At 40.5% G+C, this 23,110-nt stretch overlaps 1 protein-coding gene across 2 annotated transcripts in view; it reads right to left on the reverse strand.

The window, feature by feature from the left end:
* LOC144717603 (dedicator of cytokinesis protein 1-like) overlaps window positions 1-23,110 on the reverse strand; it is a 214,263-nt gene that overhangs the window by 59,886 nt on the left and 131,267 nt on the right. For both annotated transcript variants that reach the window (XM_078593098.1, XM_078593097.1), the window contains exons 31-33: window positions 20,182-20,260; window positions 10,296-10,396; window positions 7,471-7,529 (exon numbers count right to left, since the gene is read on the reverse strand). In XM_078593098.1, the coding sequence (XP_078449224.1) occupies window positions 7,471-7,529; window positions 10,296-10,396; window positions 20,182-20,260 (239 nt within the window). The remainder of the gene's footprint in view (window positions 1-7,470; window positions 7,530-10,295; window positions 10,397-20,181; window positions 20,261-23,110) is intronic.

Raw genomic sequence — 23,110 nt, forward strand, 5'->3', positions numbered from 1 at the left:
GACACTTCCAAAATTGCCAGGAGTGGAGTGCTAGTCAAATAACGCATAGGCTCATTAATGTGTTTTTTAAATTTGCTAATTTGTAACATCCTTTCAGGCGAGTAGTTGCATGCATCTGTCAAATGAGAAAATCAAATGCATTTTTTATAACAGTACGCATTATTGGATAGTTTGGTTTATAATTGTTTTTATTATGATACTGTTTTTTTGTTGGGATTACAAGTGTAGCCATAAATGATTAAAAAGAAACCGTATTTGTTGTTGCTCATTTCGAACAGACTCTTCTATACGAATCCTTTGGTTGTGACATTGCTACAATTCTGTCTGACAGTAAACAAAACACTTTTCTCTTCCCTGTTTAAATGATTTACCAGACCAAATTTGCTCTACCGCTGTGTATAGCTGTGCTGAATGCTATACCCATGAGTAAAAGGGGGAACGGTGGGGCAGTGGTTCGCGCATTGCATTATGAACCCGGCAACATCGGTTTGCTTTGTTCCCACAAAAAACATCAGTTGCGAGTGATATCCAAACTTGTCCTGGACTTTACCAAAGCAGTACTGACCAGTGCGGTGAAGTATGGTCAAACAACCTCCATGACCTACACAGTGTAAAAACACATTCCTGCGGAGGGAGCTGGTAGGAACGTTGGGTTGCTCGGTCAATGGCCAGGGTCAACGGCGGCGTGGTGTATTCCGCAAATATGGCCGGCTGTGAGGGCGGGCACAAGCCGGCGTGAGTAGGTTAAACGTTGAGTTTTATAAGGGCACCACGGGGTGACCAGCCCCTCCCCACCCAGCTCCACCCCCCACCCAGACCCACCCTCCCCACCCAGCCCCTCCCCACCCGCCCCACCCCTCCCATTTTTGGATGCACGACGGACGGACACAATAATCCGCTGTGGGCTGGTGTAACCAGGAGGTTCCTACCAGTGAAAGCTTTCATGCAACAGTTAACTGACAAAGGATGGCTGTCAGTCGGTTTCATTTACCCATATTTATTTTGAAAACAAACCATAATGCACTTCTTCCAGAACCGGCGATGTCTTATTGCATAATGCACAAAGCCTGAGTGTTTTTGTAAATGTTTGCAAGCTATTTTAAACTTGTGCTTTTTTCCAGTCTGCTCTACTATTCAGTAAATATTGTTTTTCTTTCTCGTCGTGTTCTGATTTGATGACGAAAGGGCGTTAACATGTAATACAAACAATAAGAGTAGGAAACCGTTGAGTGGACAGACACATAGTAATAAAGCGAAGATGCAAAGAAACAAATTATATTATAAATTGGTACTGGCAATGTTTTTCCCATATTAATAATCGTGACTCATGGAAAAAAAACGTAAATTAACAGTTCTGAAAACCTATTTTTAAAACGAATTGCCAAAAACATATAACATGGCTTGTGGGAGGCGCTTGGTATCTGTGCGGCAGAGGTCGCAAACTGGCTTTGATTCCTTACCCGCACCCGGCCGCACCAGGCTCGCAAACGGGTACCCGTACCCGGCCGTACCCGTACCCTACCCGTACCCGGCCGGGTACGGGTAGGGTACGGGTATCGGGTACCTGATTGCGACCTCTGGGATGAAGCCATGTTGCAGGCGCGGGTGGGTTGATTCTAGGAACTTGATTTGTGAGAAGAGACAAGACGTTGGGAAATGAGTGACAAACGGTTACACACCAGTGACTCACGGCCTACCCGTACCCGTACCCGGCCGCACCAGGGTCGCAAACGGGTACCCGTACCCGGCCGGGTACGGGTAGCCGGGTATCGGGTGGGGTACGGGTATCGGGTACCCGGTTTCGACCTTTGCTGTGCGGGGTAATCGCCAAGATGGAACTTGTTGCAGTCTTACACTAAAGTGAGATTGAATGTAGGTCAATCAGATGAATAACTCAAGGTACTTACTTGTGTGCAGCTGCGTGCTCACGTCTCTATGCTTTAAATATCAAACGCAAAAAAATATATAGACCTTGCTGTTTCTTTAAATGATAGATTAATTATCAAATGTAAACAAATTACAGCTCCTGAATAAAACTCCCTTCAGCGCATGTTGTTTATTTACAATGCGTATTTTAAGTGCAGTCTAAATGAAAATGTACAACATTTTCTACAGAAATTCAAAGGTGTATAAGACACTAAATGATGAATTTACCTGAATTACTTTTGTCTTCAATAAAAAGGGGTTAATCTTGTCTATTTCTTATAATAAATAAACACGTGCATTGACAATATGTTTCTCCATGCACAATGCATGCAAATGCTTTGCCACATTGGAGTGAACTGCTCATTGCTCATTAATCACTCAATTGTGGGCTGATGTCAGATAATCATTTCAACGATCCACACTTTGTTCAACTAGCACACTTGCAGTTGAAGACACTTCTCTTTCCAACTTCGTCCCTCACGCCGCTCAACTTTGGAAATCTCCCCAAATCGTCTGTTTTCTCAGGTTCTGATAATCTGTCCAATAATATAAAAACCTATTAGGTCATAGCTATTTATACCATCGATAGTGCTCGACCCACGTTTTCGTGCCTTGTGCTGTTGTCCTTTTGGCGTTCTTTGGTCTAATACTGGTGAGGCAAGGCCATAAATGAGGCTGTCTCTAGTGTTGGCCAATCAGTTTCAAGGACAATGCATACATTATCAAAGCATGTTTATTTGCATGTTTTACGACCAGCATGTGTGGTTAAGGCAGACCTGATGCCTTGTGATAGGTATCGGTTTGCTGTTTGAACAACTTAACACATCCTGTATTTCATGGGACCTCCTTTGCCAGTACCGTTTTGAGACTAGGCTCAAAAGAAAGCTGTCTCTGGTGTGGACCAATCAGTTTCAAGGACGATGCATATATTTTCAGAGTACGTTTTTTGTTTGCATTCTGACCACAAGTATTGTGGTTAATGCAGACATGATTCCTTGTAATAAGGTTTCAGTTTGGTGTTTTAACATCTTAACACCTGCTTTGTCGCCAGAAAAAAGGGGAAAACCTATTCTCGCATCCTGTATTCTTGCCAGAAAAGGTAAAACCTTTTGTTTTTTTTCGTCAGTGCTGTTTGTGTCTGACAGTGTGGTATTTTGGGCCTAGGCTCAGCAACCGTGATAAAAATAGCTACATTCTTGTCTAGATATTTCTTAAAATGATGGTACCTGGGCTGCCGTCTTTTTTGCATTCATGTTTGTTTGCAATTACTGCGGTAATTGTGAATAAGACCAGGCACTCTGTGGACAAACGTGATTAGTTGTGCAACACTTTAAAGTAAACTGCACAGACCATTAACCTCTGGGCTGTAGTTTTCAGCTCCAAAGTAAATTTTGTTCCTGGGATAATGGGAAGCCATGATGTGTTTTGGAAAGCCATCTGGAGATTGTAGCCGTTACTTGCATGCCGAGCCAAAGCATGCTCACGAACTCCGCAAGCGCAAAATGCGAGCGATGTGATTCCATCCTCTCACCGTGTAGCTTGAAAATTATCATCTTGCACTTTATTCCTTTAATTGAAGAACATTGTCTGCGTGCTTTAAAGTTGGCCAACTGAAAAGATTGCAACTATTTATGGCTGATTTGATTTCCATCACAAAATAACGAGTTTCAAGTGGGAACCGAAATTTTAACAAGAGGCATTCACAGCGTAGATCTTAATAATCTCCTTCTATGCATACACATTTAATAGACTTGTTTGCAAGAAATAGTTTGCATGTTAGTAAGATACCTCCCATAGAAAAGATTGGTGACGGAATGGTAGCCATAAGTAAGACTGTTCAAGATAGATGCCCGTCATGAAGTTGGAGCGATGAGATCAAGTCATGTATAGGAGCGAGGTGAATCGTAGCAGCGCTGGACCATGATGGATGGCGATGGCGTGCGGTGGCTTTCATCCAGCAGTAGATAGACAATGGTGACTGCTAATGATGGCGATTCTATTCTATTCTATTCATCGCGTATGGCAAATGTCGAGATCTGCCAATCTGCTAGCCACGAGAGGCAAATAGTTTTGCTATTCCTACATTGCAATAGTGCTGTCTCCTCTATAATCTGCGTTGTATGGCCACAATCACACTACCCTGGCTTGCCTCTAAGTTTACATTTATGCAAGAGATGTGCACATTAGCCTGTTAATGTTCTGATGCGGTTGATGATTGCACCCGTCTCTTCAAGGAATGTTAAAACCAGGAGGTGTGATGTTTGAGTTTGAAACGTTCTCTTGCATCTGTGTTGTTCAATGCGGTTCTCCAGCGTTCTTCTGGATCTGGGCGAGATTCTAGGATGGTGATGATGACGATGATGATGGAGGCAAGACGATGAAACACCAATCTATATTCATCGAAAATATGTGGTTGGCAAACATTAGGGATCGAAATTCTATATATTTTTCACTGTAGTGTCTCGTTTGGCTGCCGGGGTCACGTGAACTAATCGCATACAACAATGTATCTGAGTCGATGCATTGCATCATCAGTGCAAGACGAGATTTTAATCAAATAACCGTCGCATTTCTTCACCCTTAATATATAGGAGAAGCGCGTTGCGGCGCCGTGTAAACTTTAACCAGAAAGCAATCTCACAAAAAAATGTTGTTCTGTGTTCGAACGCCTTCTTGAGGTTAACGTCACCCACGCGTTTTGCATGGGCGGCACTACTCCCTTGTTATAAATAAACAGGATTACGATGACCATATATACATTGTGTCGTTTTGCCTGTGAATTTCAGCAATTCAAGTCGACAAAGCCTGCAACGGCATCACCTACCTCGTCACCAGTCACGTGCATAATCCGTGACCACCCCATGCACTTGAAGCTGTTATATATCACGGGCAGTCGAGGGTGACAGCAGGCAAACACTCCAATCTTGCACAACTAGATCTGAGCTTGTCAGTTGGTCTGATGTAAGGACAATGTGTGCACATGCTGCCTGGGATGTTTTTTTTGTTGTGATGAGACCGCATATATATTTATTTATTTTGACAGTGGTGTTAACCGTATAAGGGGATGCTGGTAAACGATACTAAAACGAGTGTAGTGTGCAGAGGCACCCCGCAGTCAACATCAGCTAGCCGTGTATAATAGTAGGGGGGGGGGGAACGCAAGTTATATGGCAGAGTTTGCAACTCATGTGGAAAAAAGATGTGCAATGGGCCATTGAACGCGCACAGGATCGAATGAGGCAGAAGGTTTGGCAGAAAGCCCGATTGCTAGTCAGTGTTAATGGTTGGGCAAAATCCAGCCGTGCCAAGGCCTTGTCTCTATCATTGGACTGTAGGTCTGGGGTCCTGATGATAGGCAAAGAAGGTTGGATGGAATGAATTCAAATTAATTTATAGAGCATTGCAGCTTATGAGCAATGCTGCAGATATGTAATTTAACAGGACAGAATGTGGACCTGTGTTTTTTTTTTGCATGAGCTATGTCAGACCCTTATCCAGGTACACTGCTCTGGTCTGGTATGTTCTTGATTTTTATATGCATATATATGCAGTATAGACCAATCCAGCACACATGAGTGCCAAAGGTGGGGAAGATGTCGGTACGGTACACTCTGTTTCCTCGCTTCATTCCTGCGGCAGAATTGCTGTTTCACATTGGGGTTTTGGAATCTGAGAACTGGAGATACGGTTGTGGTTTACCTTCTGACTGGGGGTTAAGGAGGATAGCTGCAGCGGGGAAAGTTAAAGGAGCCAGGGTTATAACCAACTGTCAATCTCCTACATGGAGCGATACCAGCTATTACTGGTTTGTATTTTGGCAACATTCTCAGATTAAAACAGTTTTCGATCCAGTTCGTGATATGTTAAATGATGTGGAGGTGTTTTTTTTCTTGAGTTTGTTTTAAGAAAGCTGTTACAATGTTAACACGCTTGTTTGAGCATTTGGGGTGTAAATGATGACTTGGGTTTTATTTGTGGCCAGAGCTAATGTCAATGACAAGTGATTTGCAAACAGGTCTTGCCTCCCCGCCCCCGCCCCCTCACTAATCCACATTGACCAGCAGAGGTGGGACAAAGTCATTGTTATGCAAGTCCAAGTCGAGTCGCAAGTCATCAAATTCATGACTCGAGTCTGACTCGAGTCCAAGTCACATGACTCGAGTCCACATCTCATAGGTGGGACAAAGTCATTGTTATGCAAGTCCAAGTCGAGTCGCAAGTCATCAAATTCATGACTCGAGTCTGACTCGAGTCCAAGTCACATGACTCGAGTCCACATCTCATAGGTGGGACAAAGTCATTGTTATGCAAGTCCAAGTCGAGTCGCAAGTCATCAAATTCATGACTCGAGTCTGACTCGAGTCCAAGTCACATGACTCGAGTCCACACCTCTGTTGACCAGCATGGTGAAGTATGGTCAAACAACATCAAGCAGTGGATCGTCAAAGATATTTTTTTTTGCTCTCATCAGATTGCCTTTGCTGAAACACCATTGTCATTATGGTCTCTTAAGTCTTAGAATTATTATTTTATGCATTTTACCAACAATGTTGTTTTGAAAATCCAAAATGCATGATGTTAAAATATTGTTACTGTTATAAGTGACGTTTTTACATATATTAATGTATTTCAGAATTTACGAAGAAAACACATTTTTAAGCGATATTCTTTTTATGATGCGTTTTTGCTTTGTGTCACAATCAACTGAGAAAAGTAATAATTGTATTTAATTCCGCAAAAGCACATTTAAACACCCATAACATTGGGAAAACCAGCATGGGGAGATTCTAATGTGAATATAATGCAATGTATTACTCTACCACCGACATATATGTGTAAAATTATAAACTCATTGCATAAAGCATGGACGTTAACTAAACACATTTTTTCAACCAATACCGTTCCCTGGATACATCAATGAAAAGCAACCAGGTAACAGCGATCTCAACATAAAAAATGGTCAACTCATCAGCATTCATTGCCTCATAAGGCCATCTGTCTATCTGTGCAACCTGCTCCTCTGCATGCATCGCCCAATGCCGTTGCCGCCTGATGTAAGATGGAGAGCAATGCAGCAACAATGGCAAATGTATTTTGCCGAATTTTAGCCGTACACTGGCACGTACCAAAACATCCATCTTCATTACGAATACACAAATACTGTAGCATAATTAAGGAAAGCCGATTTTGGCTCGCTGCTAAATAGATTCACCTTATTACATTAACTTAGCCTGCCAGTCACAACCAGTCAACTACGAATAAACTACTTCAATTAATTAAATTATACCACGTACATGACTGTGTCGATGACGTCAAGGCATCTGCTTAAGGACTCCGATCCATAAGGCACTCTCACTCGAGATCTGAGATCCTCTTAACAACCTGAGGATGCTGGATGTCATCTCCATCCAAACGTCACACCAATTTCATGAGATTCATTTCCAACACAGCAGTGTGTTGCAGCAGTAAACTTAACACATTTGATTCAAGGTTTCCGACACATCTTTACGCGACCTAACCCAAAACAAACAATTATGTGCTTACCTAAGTTGTACCACTTGTCACGAATTTCAAATCCAATTTGCCGTCTCATATCTCCATACCTGCAAAGAGGGGAAATGTGCCACATCACACATTTAAAGCTTCCACAATCACAGATGGCATTTAATCGTTAGCATTTGTCAGCCCATGACGACATACAGCTCTTTTACAATTAACTTTGACTTCTCATATTCAAGTACTTTGTTCAATTTAATTAAGATTCTTGTAAAATGTACCATGCAGATAGGCTGCATTTATAAGTCAAATTATCGTGTTATTCCTTTTTTGAATCGACAGTTGTTTTATCAGAAACTCTATTTTACTTTTCGAACAATTGTGCATCAATCACCAGCCTTTCATTAGTGGCCTGCAAATGTGGTTAAAGTCAAAACACTCTTGACAGTAATGAATGATGTTGAAAGGTCTGTCATCAAGTCTATATGTGGTATTGGATAAATGTTTCAAAGGCCCCATACAAATTGTTTAATCATGATGCTGCGCTTGTCACTGTGATGTTTTCACAAAAGAAACCAGGAAATACGAGCAGGCAGAGACATTTAGAAAATCAACTTATATGGTTTTGTATCTGCGTGGTCTATATTACAAATACTATGCGTGTGTATGTATACATGTACAGCACTACAGCCTGTGTTTCTCAGTCCTCTACTGGATGAGGTCCTCCCCATGGCTTGCAGGCCGTGTCAGATATTTGACCACATTTAACTCCGCTGGTCAGTGTGAGTCGATGATGAATGTAGGGGCAGTTCATTAAAAAAGAACCATAGAAATGTTCAATACCTACTACACCCGTCCCTTGCACATTGTGGCCACCGGTCACTCATCCAAGCACTAGCCAGGCTCAAAACAGCTTAGCTTCTGTGATCGGATGCATTCCAGGTGATTTGGCCACAGGTGTATACAGGTAGTCCCCGACTTACGATGGAGATACGTTACGACGACCCCATCGTAAGTCGAAAATATCGTAAGTCGAAAATGGCCTAACCTACCCAGGAGTCTTAAAGAATGGTGATAATTTAGCAAAACAGAGCAATTTACAGTCCCGTACTGTATAAACTATATGCGTACAGTACATCCCGGCAGCGTCCCAACGAACAGTATCGTACCTCGTACGCTGCTGCGTTTGCCTGCCGCGCGAAATGTAAAATATTTTACAATTTTGTCATATCGCCATCGTAAGATCGAAATATCGTAAGTCGGACCATCGTAAGTCGGGGACTACCTGTATATGTATATACTCATGAAAATGTGTGCAAATGGGGGGGGGGCATTACCAGTTTTATAGTCTCAACAGACCTGTTGTATAATAGAAGTTTTTGTTGTTGTAACCTAACCTTACCAAGACTGGCAGTGTTCCAATATCTAGAATGCAGTCAATAATAGCAAAGCTGCATGCTGGGCAGTGGTGGTGCACGCCTGTGATACAGAACTGTGGAGGTGAGGGTTGGTGGGTCGGAACAAATTATCAAATGTTGTGAGACTCCCTTCCCGTGGGCAATGGGGTGCAGTAACCTCCAGCCCGGCAGCAGAATGCACAACAGCAAAGTGTGGACTGACATCATCTGTCCCTTTTGTGTGGGATAGATGGTTGCTCCCTCGCTCACGTGGGGTTTCACCGAGTGCCACCTCTTCCTTCCCACATGTATAATCAACACTAATTGTGTGAGAAACATCTGAATATATATCGTGAACTCCAGAGCAAATGTTGTTACCGCCGGGCAGCCTTCTAGCTTGTCTGTGGTTCCTCTGTGGTTCCTCAGCGATTGAGATGCAATTTGCATGAACAAAGCTATATAAGATGAATCTATTTTTTGTATGTCTAGGAATCGTTTGTTGTGGTTCTTAAGCTACGCTGCACGACTTTAACTAGATTGGATATCCGAGGCAGGCACAGCCAAGGTCCACAGGGTCGGGAAGTTAAAAGACTAACATGGGCCAACCTAGACATCATAGGTGTCTGCACAATGCAGCAGAACACACACCATCAAGTTCATAAAACAGTGTGTGGTTTATGAAGTCTAAAATAAAAAATATCAAAAAATTATGAAAAAAATTGCATTGGAAAAGTGAAGGCAAAATTATTTAGTACATATGACTCGCATGCATGGTATTCGTTATCTTTATATGGCAAAACAGATTTATGATGAAGCTACATTTATTAGATTTTATAGGTTAGGAAAAAAACTCTCATAATTGTAAATCGGTAGGGCAGAAAGCAAAATGTTAGACGAATTACATTTTAATGTCTACTTTTTATAAATGTAAATATGACATCGTACATCATTCATACAAAATCATTTGCATGCCATTAGTTATATTTTACAAGCCTGTCCCCTTCATGCAAATGATTGCCATTATGTAGGACTGAATGGTTGTTGTGATTTGCCCTGCAGGATGTAATTACGCATCTTGCTTCTGTGAATTTTTAAATCCTTTATATTAAGTTCGCTTGCTTGCGTGCTTGCTTGCGTGCTTGCTTGCTTACGACCGTGCAAATCTTTCGGTCGTTTTTTAACCCACTTCCCGTGATCCAATCGAGCTGACATTTTCCACACAGACTCGTTGTGCGAGACAATTAATTTTCGTGAACATTTTTTTCCAAAATTTTACACTGTTTAGGGAAAACAAATTAAATATTTAATTACCAATTGCTTAATGGTGGCAGACAATCATCTGACCCATAGGTGGCAGCCATCTCAAGCCAGAGGACGAGAGGACTCTAACCACCACACATTTAAAGGATTTATAGTGAAAAACTTTGTTTTTACGGGTTTACTTGTTAACAACTGTTTTCTGGCGCTGCTACCCACTTGCTGACGATCTTGTGGCGCTTTCCATGGGAGAAATTTTCAAGTTGCAGAGACTCCTGGGTGAGAAAGGCCACTGCGAGATGAAAGTAGTTGTTCCAGAGCTGCAAATACAAAAAAAAATCTACATTCATGACAAGCTTTTAACATGTCTCATTTCTCGTACAATTCCACCGTGTCATTACTATAAGAAATATCTTGCTTATATTTCATAATTTACCATGCTTGGCTTCTATTAATCTACTGGCTTATGGCTAAATATTAAATGAGGTGCTCTTGCAATTCTGCATGAGATATATATATATAACGTATTAAAAATAGGAGGCCACAGATGATTCAAGATGGAGAAGTAATAAAAGCAAGGTCAATGTGAAAGGTGTACATTTGAAATACAGTTGGTGAAAAATTGGAATGGAATGATTTATGAAGTCTGTGCAGCTGGAATGCAGCATCTTTTTTCGTTGAACTGCCCTCGAAACAAATTGGAATTGGATTCCATTGCTTACTAACTACACGTATACAGTGCACATGGGACACATGTTGCCAAAAAAGGCAGATGGGACACGTGTAAACTTAACATTATTTTATATTGTGATGGTGTTGTAGCCGAGGGGATGGGACATCCTCATCAATATATAAAGGTAGCATTAGGAGTTGTTTTCTCAAACATTTATGATGAGGTAAACAAAGCAGCAAGTGCAAGCTGGAAATATGCAAGTTCTTTCGCACCGTACGTAGCCAACCGTGCTAATCGGCTCATCGGTTTGGTGTCATCCATTAACCGTCGTAATATGCCTTTTCGCTGGCCATCCACAGCCCTGCCCCAAAACTGCTCGGTGAGCTGCGTGCAATAACCACTGAAGAAGGGCGCGAGAGTTTACTCTATATGTAGTGGTCCCTTCAGATACACTAATAGTCGGAGGCACACACGTTTATTCTACACTTCCACAGTACAGGGGATAACTACACACGGGTCAGGACAGCCGGCACACTGCCTGACCCGCAACACCGAGAAGGTGAAGACGGGGACGAAGACTTGCATAGACGATGGGTTCCATTCCAAACGAGAGCCCCGACACAGTGTCTGGACCTAGCTTTTATCCTCCCCAGCGTGGCTTGGCTCCGCCCTCGGCCACGCCCCCTTCTGGAACTTACCAGAAGCTTCTGGGCTTCGCCCCACGTGTCCTCTCTGTCACGGCTGCTGTGTCCTCAGATCCCCCCTCTCTGCCAGTAACCAGCGCTCCGCGCCCCAGTGGCACACTTCACCTGCCCTGCTGGTAGACCAGGCTACTACACCCACAATTCTGCTCTCTACCAGTAACCAGCGCTATGCACCCTAGTGACCCATTCTATGTCACTACATATATATGGAAAAATCTTGATTTGAAGCTTTCGTGACTGCAGGAATCCATACTATTTGGTTCTTTCGGTAAAGTCACATAGGTAAAAATTAAAATAAATCACGACGTTTCAATCGCAACACAAGCGGTTGGAAAAAATATAATCCAGCAGTTCCACTGCAGTTCCACTGCTGGATTATATTTTTTCCACCTGAGGACGACCGCTTGTGTTGCGATCGAAACGTCGTGATTTATTTTATTTCATACCTACATGACTTTACCGAAAGAACCAAAGAGTATACATGGAAAAAGTTATGCGTAGTCTGGTTATAGCTCTCGTTATTTATTTTCCACGTTTATTAATTTTAAAATACTGTGCGCATCAGAGGCATATTTGGCTAGCACCTTTCAAAAAGCTGTGCCTTCTTTGTGCCCCATTTTTACAATGCTGAGCAAAACACATTTACGTGATGTAATTGTGTAAGTAGACTACATGTGGGTTTATTGGCAGCTAATGTTTTATCTCAGTGGCATCCATGGTCACAGCATAACATTTGATTGCTTAATGACAGAGTGCCATCACTTAATTGTTAACCCCTGAAATAAAATACGGTATTTTATTAGGAAACTGCTACAAGATACTGGGTGTGCATACATAGTACACCAGTATTGTAGTCATATAGTACATCATATAGAACATAAACGTTTATGATGGACTAATTTCTTTGCTGCGATAACTTTTTTGCTGTTTGTGAGCTTTGTTTTTGTCCCATTTCTTAATTTGTTTATTCATTTTAGATTTTGCTTGGTAGTCGGGTTTTCATTAGATTGATAGTGGCTGTACATGGGATTTGGTCCTGGTATACAATTCATGTAGAGCATTATAGGATGCTATTAGCATAAATGATGCTGTATAAAATGGAAGTAATATTATTATTATTGTATATGTTTTTTTACGGTGTCTAAGGGGCCCTGTGTCTAGGTAGAAGTGTCTGCATGTAAATAATGATCCAAGGCCTGCAGGAAGTTGCATCGACTGTAGATTAGCTGTCGCCTTGGCCTCTGGAATTGTCTCATTTGGAATGTCGGACGGAATCCACGGGCCCATTTATCTTCATAATGGATGTCTCTCCGCTGCGTCTCTGTGGAGCTTGCGCAAAAATATTGCTGGAGGCAGCCATTACGAGAATTTATCAGGTGTAATGCATTTGTTGATGCACGATGGTCAAGTAATTCATTAATTCAATTACATTATATTGACTTTTTGCAGGTAATATTTACCAGACCTTTTTATGTTAATGGTTATGGTTCTGTTTTACACATATAACTCAATATAAAATCCATAGCCGGTAAGCTCTGTCACTATGGTTTTCAGAGTTTTTTTTTTATAAGATACATCAATTTTCAAGATGGATATCTGCTTTCTCATTTGGGAGCATTTCTGACTGACAGGTGAAAGCTTTAAGTTATTGAATAATGCCCTTTGTATGCTGAGCCATAGCAGTTCAAATGAGGGGTATTTGTAAAGCAATGTGAATGGAATGAGTTATCCGCATATCTGTGGAGCGGTAGCATAGTGGTTAGTGCACTGCATTTTAACCAGGCCACCTGAGTTCAATTCGTGCTTATAGATAATGATGGAATGATATTACAACTGGTCCTGCATGCAGCTCCCCCAACCACTTCACCAACCTTCACTGAGCAGTGTGGTGAAATGCAAAGGACCAACATTAATGGAAGGCTTGGGAAGGCCTTCATCCAATAGTGTATTGAAAAGGGCTATACAATTATTATGATAGTATACTTTTATTTATTTGAATATAATTTAAAATTTGCCTAAAATATGTTGCAGAACAATGTTAAAAGTCCACATGTGTCACACATAAATAAAATACACAAAAATAAAAAAGAGCTATATTAAAATGATGCATTTTACATTTCAAGTCTATGACTCATTATTTACACCAAATACGAGGGGGTAATTGCAACCATCCAAACTGTATGCAGGCATCATCTGAACTCTCTTCAAATAACTTGGTGATGAGTGAGATTTTTTTTTGTTAACAATAAAAAGTTTAGCGCTATAAAAAAAATACCCCCATAACAAAACAAACATACAAATAACAAACACATCACGAGCAAGGCAGAGCTCATTTCAAGTGAGCTCCGGCTTGTGTTCAATAAAAATGTCAGCTTGGGATGTGTGCTCATCCACACTTGGCCCCGACTGGGAGTAGAAGAGGACCACCCGCTTATTCCGGTTCTGTCTGCTGGAAAGGGTAGACACCGCTTCAGAGCCGAGGTGCTGTCCAAATTCCACGGGCCAAGAGCCATCCCATCAATATAGCTCCTTATTTAAGGCTCTCTGGGGTCTGTTTAATGACAAATGAGTTGCCCTTACAATTCTACTTTCTGTCGCCCGCTTTATTGTCGAACACCGGAGCCATGTCTCGACTAAATTGCACACAGCTGGGACCACAAATTCGTTTAAACATTTCTTCTTCTTCCTGGAATGATTTTTTTAAAAATATGCTACGCAGAGCAGCCCGTGTTATCGAGTGTTATTTAAAATACACCACGTGTGTATAGGCACACGTTTGCATCAAACGGCGTGCCGCATTTTTGTTTCTCATGAGCGAGTCTTTAATAAAACCTATACATACTTCGGACCCACATAATGCATTCGGTCCTACTTTTTTTAATTATAGAAAGTAATGTGGAAGAAACATGAACATTTGTGCAAATTTCTTTTAAAAAATACTTTTAAAAAACTGCAAGCTAATGGTAAATGAAGATTAGTTTTAGAAAGGGCGTAAGCAAGATGCATCTGATCTCGAATCATTGGTGCTGCATGGATGCTATAAGTGCTTGCATCAATTTCTATCGTGGCAGACAGAGACCCTTTATACCCACAGTCTGACACTGCTGAAAAGTGTCATCAATCTTTAGTGCTGCACGGAGTGTAGCTGACTTGAGGCTTTTGACTGTTGAGCAGCACAATTATTAACAACAACACTGTGTGTGACTGGCTCCGGAGTGACACCCAAAGGAGGAGGACACGCCAAAGAGGCCCATTACACCGTTGAAATTGAGCGATAAAATCAGCTCGTGCGCAGGAGCTCGATGGCGTTGTGGCACCGTGGGACCGTGAGAGAGGGCGACGGTCAGGGAAGGCCTTCGTGCAGAAGCAGAGAGATTATGGCAGATGATGACGATGACTGACATGGGCATGAAAATTACTTTCGTGAAAGTATTTTGTTTCTATTCCTTAGTCCGCTTGCACGCAGATGATGATGTTGGTCGATGGAACGTCGGTTCTTGTGTGGCTTAGAAAGTAACCCAAGCGAATATATCTGACTTCATCTTAGGAACATGCATGGTCATGAGGCTAAAGCTCCACTGAAGCCATCTGCTTGTTGCCTAGGCAATATATGACCGTGCGCTGCTTGCATCAGAGAAACACGTTTTATTGAATGTCATACTGTACTTCTGCAGGTGCAGAGGTTCAGTGTCCGTGTCTATATTAGAAGAGTTTTGTTGAGGGACTCAATTTAAACAAGTGCCTTTGGCTCCTAACACATGTCATTAACAATAACAGAATTATAAAGTCGTTTCTCGAATAAAACCTCTCATCACACTTCGCTGTCCTGGTGATAGCGGATTGGTGCAGGGAGAATTCATAGGATTGGTTCAAGTATCCCTCGTCATTGATATTAGCCGTGGCCAGTTATCAAATACAAGATGCTAGGTTCATAGCGCAATGCGCTGAGCACTGCGCCACCAATCACCCATGTCCTTGTTTTAATATTCATCACTCCTAGGATTCCTTTACTGCACGTTATTGTCACCTCAAAGAGCTCAAACCTAGTTGAACAAATGAAGTAAAATATATTTTTAAAATATAAAAATATGCTATATGAACCCTGCCATTTAAAAGACATTCAATATTCAAGGCAACACAAGCTTCCGTCTTCAGGTGGTACCGTCACAGCCACGACAGCTGTATCAAGTAAATGAGAGATTGCAGGAGCTACCACTCCGTTTATATAATGGTTGGAGAAGGTGGTGGGGCAAGGGCCGCATACTTATTATTAATATGGTAAGGTGAGGCTTGAGACTAAGAATAGACTGCATAACAAAGGCTGAGCCTTTGTTATGCAGTGTTATGCAGTCTATTCTTAGTCTCAAACCTCACCTTACCATATTAATAATAAGTATGCGGCCCTTGCCCCACCACCTTCTCCAACCATTATATAAACGCAGTGGTAACTCCTGCAATCTCTCATTTACTTGATACAGCTGTCGTGGCTGTGACGGTACCACCTGAAGACGGAAGCTTGTGTTGCCTCCGAAACGTCGTGATTTTTATTTTATTTTACTTTTTAATGTTTTTTACCTACGTGACTTTACCGAAAAAACCTAAGAATATGAATCATTGCAGTCACGAAAGCTTCAAATCTAGAAATATTCAAGGGAAGATGTGATCAAACATTTCTGTGCATAAAATTACCAATCTGCATTCTTTGTTAAATTTCCCTTTTGTCCTCAAGGGTTGAATGACTGCGAGGCCTACTTGACTTATTACAGGGATGTTTGGAGCCAAAATAATTTATTTCGCATAAATTGCTGATGCCTTCTAGAGTGTACGAACATTATACAACTTGTCCACATATTAGAAAACTACTTTTAAAATGTTGGTTCATACTACGATTGCATGTAGAAAGGAACAAAACAGTGACATTCGAATACACTTTCTATAAATAATACTGAAAGAATAAAATGCATTTATCCATCTCACGTGTTTGTCCTCTCCTCTGGCTGCCACTCTATAGTAATTCTCGACAACCTGCTGCCATGCATTTTAGTGGCATGCCCTGCCCAAGTGGGGGCTGACTTTTCTTGACATTCAATATGGTACTCTTTGGTTCTTTCGGTAAAGTCACGTAGGTTGAAATAAAATAAATCACGAAACAATTGTTTCTTGCTGTGGTTGTTTCCTGCTGTGGTTGTCCCACTTGATGACGGACGCTTGTGTTGCGCCCGAAACGTCGTGATTTATTTTATTTTATATCTACCTACGTGACTTTTCCGAAAGAACCAAAGAGTATGGATTCCTGCAGTCACGAAAGCTTCAAATCAAGATTATTCAATATGGTATTTATCAAACGTGTGTGTGTGTTTTCTAGCCCACATTTCTCTTTCTGTTTGTATGTATGTATGTTGAACTTCTATCACACCATATGTAGTCAACCGTGCTAATCTGAGGGGTGGGGGAAGGATAACAAACTAAACACAAAGAGGAGTTCTAAAGAAATGAGTTTTCAATCTAGATTTCAAAGTTCATAGCTCCAGTGGCTTCCTAAGATGGGAAGAAAGAGCGTTCCAAATGGCCGAAGAAGTGCATGTGAAAGCACGCGATGCAGTGACCGTGTTTGTTCGATGGCTAGCCAAAAGCCGCTGCGAGAATGACCAGAGTTTGCGTGATGGTTTATGTTCCTTTACGAGATCAGCAAAGCATTGTGGTTCATTTGTGGCAAGCGTTCTGTGTGTAATGAGAACGACCTCATAATATTTTCATTCAGAAACCGGAAGCCACAGTTTATAAGTGTAATTCCCAGCATGCACCTCGCCATGCTTTTTATTTACAATTGTTTGCACAATTTTCAACATCAGATCGACTTCTGTTAAGACTCCATGCTTAGGCAACAGAATTAAATATCCAGAGGAGTATTATGATAAAATCTATTTCACCACTTTAGTGCAATAACTGGTATCGGAATTGACAGTGCATTGAAAGTGAGGGAACGTAGATAACAAATTATCGGTATAGATGACATGTATTTGAATATATTTTACGTGTAATGATTACACATATATTACAAAATATGTATAATCAGAAATTTAGCGTTAATTCGTTTTTAAGTTGTTTGACCATACTTCTCCACGCAGGTCAGTGCGGGTTGAAGGGAAATCCCACTATGGGTTCAAACATCTTCTGCTGTCAGCCATGGTTTAAAGATTTAGTGTAAATGCCTTTGGCCTCTTCTTGGTTCTTTCGGTAAAGTCACGTAGAAGGGAAGTAATAAAATAATAAAAATAAAACATAATAAAATCATTCTCACGACGTTTCGGCCACAACACAAGCAGCCGTCCTCAGGTGAAGAATGAAACACCACCAAGCTTGGAACGTAAATTTAAGCTGGGTTAGAGGGGGGAAGAAGAGCGTCTTGACAAAATAATTTGCATATCAAGAGGAATTTAGCATATTTATGGAAAATGCGTAGGAGGTGGGCGGGGGGTTTCAAAGTCATATTATGCCCGTGCATTATGCAGGATTAGCAGCATCAAAGGGAGGGGATGGGGGTAGCATTAACAAAGGGAAGCAATGTTAATAGTTTGTAGCTGCAGTTACTAAACAACCACGTAAAAAACTAAAGTATAAACTACATAGTATCATCAGTATACTAAATATACTCTCCAATAAGCTGAGCTACTAACAGTAAGCTCTGAACCATTCAAATTAAACAAAAAACCGACAGAAGATCATCCTCGTGGGGGAAATGACCCAAGTCATCCTGATTGGCTGCCTTATTTCATTTGCAGTTTTATCCCAAACCAACAGTTGGTACAATTTGGTCACCTGTGAGTGAAGAGACTGCCAGCCACATATGGTTCTGTTGTTTCAGCCCTACTCCTGAGTTAGGCGGCTTACAAAATGCGGACCAGATTGGTCTCCCTCAGTTATGCAAACACAATATTTCATTGGAACAAGTAACAGTTTAAAAAAAGAAGCAGACGTGACCAGATTTGTGGCAAACAATGCATATTAAAATGGACTTGAATGCCCCACATGTAAATGGTAGATTGAATCTGGTGCATATTCCCTTATGTGACTACACATTTTATCATCTCCGCCGCAACACTGCATGCCAAGCAGTGATTAAATGGACACTGATTGAATGTAATCTACACTCATCACCAACACTTTGAGGGGAAAATGTTTGGAAATCCAGAAATCATTACGTCTTTTTTTCCCTCATTGATTTTTCTTTTTCTCAAAGAAATGAGAATCGGGTTGTGTTGATGGAGGAAAGGTTTTCTTTACTCCCTGGTCCAAGTATGGGATGCCAAAATGATTTCAAGCTGAACTGAAGTCTGACAAACATAGCGGGGTGAGGAGAAAGATTGAGGGTTTTGTTTTTATAGATGAGAGGCAAACTAAACTTTTTCATCATAGTGACGATCAATAATCACAGTAGCAATCAATCAGTGGGTTGACTAGCTCTCTGGCCTCTCTGTGTGTTATGAAGAAGGTCCATTGTCCAAAACGTAGCCTGTTAGATACTTTAATGGCAGTCTCATAAACGAAAGTCTTTTTTGTTGTTATTTTGTGTTTGTGCACCACTGTCAATGCAATGTCACCAAACAATGTGTTTAATTAGTGGGTTCGGGCTTACTGAGTCCGAGGATATATGTGTATATATTCGTCTTGATTTTGGGAACAAGATATCTGCCTGTGTGTTTGCTTTGTGCTGCACTTACGTGAAGGAAAAAGATGGAATGTGCATCAAATACATGAGAATATGTAATACGTTCTGAAATCTAGGCAGGGACTTGAATGTATGAATTTTAATTGCAGGTAATATGTAATTATAGATAGATCATTAACAAAGTAGGGGTGAAGTAGGTATATGTGAAGATAAGTTACATGTAATTAATTCCTGGGCAGACGGCACACACAAAACCACATTAATTCATTAATGTTTGATCAGACTTAGCAAACGCAAATATATACATTTTTACATCTATAGAAAAAATAAATGGTCAAATGGACGGCAGTTGATTAGGAATTGATATAGGCTGGGAGAGAAAACTAGGTAGCGATGAAAACAAATAACAATGCATCATACGTGATAATATTGTTCAATAGTATTCGTGGTATAGCCCGCGATTTCCAGATTCTATGTATGTCAAGGTGATGGTTTTGATTGGGTCCTCACATGGTCCTTTCCCAACGGTTGTGGTGATAGCTTTACGGATTGTGTAGTCTGAATATCCATTCATCTTGAGAGCTTGGTGTATGTGTTCCAGTTCACTGGCTGGGTGATGATGGTCGGAAATACATCGAGCACTATGGTGTAGAGTTTTGATGAGGGAATTCATCTGGGATGGATGGTGGCTTTCCAGTAGACTTAAAGCTTTCGTGACTGTAGAAATTCATATTCTTTGGGTATTTCGGTAAAGCCACGTAGATAGAAAAATAATAAAATTATCACGACGTTTCGATCGTTATATTTTTTCACCTGAGGATGATTGCTTGTGTTGTGATCGAAACGTCGTGATTTCGATCTACGTGACTTTACGGAAAGACCCAAAGAGTGTGAATTCCTGCAGTCACGAAAACTTTAAGTCAAGATTTAACAGAAATTTAGTTTCGTATTTTTCTGTAGAGGTGTGACAATCTGAAAACATCCAACTCAACTGCTATGAAATTGGTATTTTCGATGTTGAAACAACCTCATTTAAAAAGAAAAGAAATAAAGACTTACCTGCAGCTCAAAGTTGGCACTGTCCAAGAACAATTTGTTCAGTATGTCCGCAAACTGGTTAATGGCACGCAAGAACACCCTAGGGTCAAGGACATTGGAAAGGACGAGAAACAACACAAAGGTAAACGTGGTGAAGCTCTATAGCAAAAGAGTAGTACTGTATTTGTGTATGTTAAAATATTCAACAATTTTTTTTATTTTACCAGGTAAGGTCCACTGACCTATATACTGTAGCTCTTTATCAGAAGCAACCTGACCATAAATTAATCTTTTTCGATTTAAAGCTTTCGTGACTGCAGGGATTCATCTTCTTGGTTCTTTCGGTAAAGTCACGTAGAATGGAAATAATAAAATAATAAAAATAAAACATTATTTTATTATGTAGTATTTTAGTTAAATATTTATTTATATTATTTTCGATGTAAAGCTTTCGTGACTGCAGGGATTCATCTTCTTGGTTCTTTCGGTAAAGTCACGTAGAATGGAAATAATAAAATAATAAAAATAAAACATTCTTTTTTAGTTTTCTTTTTATTATTTTATTATTTCCATTCTACGTGACTTTAATAAAAATAAAACATTCTTTTTTAGTTTTCTTTTTATTATTTTATTATTTCCATTCTACGTGACTTTACCGAAAAAACCAAGAACACAAATGAATCCTCAACGAATTGGCTTATCATGTGGACATTTATAACAGCAGCCAAATCCTCGAAGCGTGTGTTTCTAAATGTGGAGGCAAAAACCAGAGGAACCGGAGAAAAATCTCCACGACCAAGGGGAGAACAACTCAAAATATACAGGCACCAGGGTTGGGATGGAACCTATGACCTCCTGCATACTAGGCGAGGCAGATCACATATCGCCAAATTTTTCCATTGGCATTTAGGCGAGCGACCAAAGCAAGGGTGCAGCGTTTCCTGCACTGTTCTATGAGCCTGTTCATTCCCAGCCACGGCTAACTATGTATGTATGAACTGGTCCTGGAGACTACCCCCCCCACCGCATCCAATTTTACCAACCAATAATGATCAGCGTGGTGAAGTATTGTCAAATAACTCCTTGGAACCGAACTCGGCATGGGGAGGTATTCATCCAGCAGTGGACAAAAGGCTATACATTAAGTTATTATGTAGGCTAAAGGGAAGTAATTTCATGTTGCAATATCCTTGCCCTAAAGCAAAACCGCTACACTTCATATGCCACTGGCATTTGATATCCTTTAAGGGTGTTTCTTCAGACACTAGCCTCCACCTTAATCAGTTTTGTGTGCAAGTTGCTTGTGTGACCTGTGCAATTTTAATTAAAAAAAAAAGCCCTCATTGTGTTCTTGATCAAAGGTTACAGTTTTGTTGTGTGTGTGCTATGAATATTGACTGCGATGAGACCATTACATTTCCTAGGATTTATCTCAGCTGGACAACCACGTTTTTGAACTCCAGATCTCAAGCAGTGCTAGCCCGATTTCACGTGGGGACTCCATTAGCTCCATTAAGCCACCTAAATATGATCATGTTAAATTGATTGAAAACATCTGTCAGCTGCATCGATATACATCATGTGATATAAGTGGTTTCAGTTTTATCATTGTATTGACTGAACGTGACTGCATGCTATACATCCATAACATCCATATTGAATGAGTAATCAAAACAACACTTACACATTTGTACTGTAATGTATCAAATAGACATTTTGTGATTGATGTAAATTAGTGGTTTGGATAAATGTTTTTCATGATGCAGCTATACACATAATCTTTATATAGTAGTAGTAACCCAATTAAATGTTGCCAACAATATAAGAAAGTGCTCATTGCAGCTCCAAGTCAATGTCATTGAATAGATTGTGCATCAAAAGAGGACACTTATTTAAAATGGGAATAATTCTCGTTCTACACTGCTCGTCAGGAAATCTGCAGTTTTAAAACAAGCTGGCTTGAGAGTATGTGTGTGCGTGTTCAAATAATCATGAGTAATATGTTGTGCCCACCTCATATGTCACACGCGCCACTGGGAACAACGCCACAATGATGTATCATTAACCGGAACCCTAAAAGTTTTTCATTTTTCTATGCTTTTAGGAAACATCACTCATGAGAACCATTAACAGTGCAATGTTTGCTGATGTGCTTTTTTCAAAAATGTAGTTGGGAAAACCTCAAGCATGATAAAGCATTAAGACTGCCGGTATTGCATTTATTTAGGTCCTTAAGCACGCTAACAAGTGAACATTGTTGAAGGGTATTGATTGAAGTCTTGTATATAGGCTTTAACCTCGGGGCCTTGCTTTCGTTTTCAATATTCATGAACAATGATCCTTTTTAATGGCAATCCTATAGTATAATAAACTACTGTGAATAAAAAAAAAACTATATATATGAAGAAAAAAGACAAGCTTAGAAATATACATTTCTATGAATACAAAAAAAATGGTGGCCTTGTGGCAGTTTGATTTGGACCGTATTTCAGCCAGGGATCAATTTCAAGTCTGTTTGGTGAGGCCTACGTCAGGCTGACTATCCCAAGCAAGTGAACTCTCGTCTCGTTCCTTGTTTTTGTTGTTGTTGTCCTTGACTATGAAATTGACTTATTTCATATCCTCAGGTCGTTGGGCATTCAAAATAGATTCCTTTGCAATGTACTTACATCAGAACCAAGGTTATTTCCCCAGAGGATCTGGATTGTACAGAACAAATATTATTGATGGGTTTTTTTTTTCTCAAAAATATTGTAAATGAAAAACAATGTATTGCTCAATGGGCAATTTTGTATTTCACAAAACATTGCCAAAATCATTTCTGGACCTCTTGGGCTTATACATGAACACACTTCTTGAAAATGTCTAAACTCGCAAAATGCAGTCCAAACAACAATTTGGCCTTTTCAGATAAAGTAGACTAAACTTTGATGCTAGTCTGTTGCTCTTT

The sequence above is a fragment of the Lampetra planeri genome, chromosome 4, assembly GCF_965212315.1.
Source record: "Lampetra planeri chromosome 4, kcLamPlan1.2.h2, whole genome shotgun sequence".
Classification (NCBI taxonomy): Eukaryota; Metazoa; Chordata; class Hyperoartia; order Petromyzontiformes; family Petromyzontidae; genus Lampetra; species Lampetra planeri.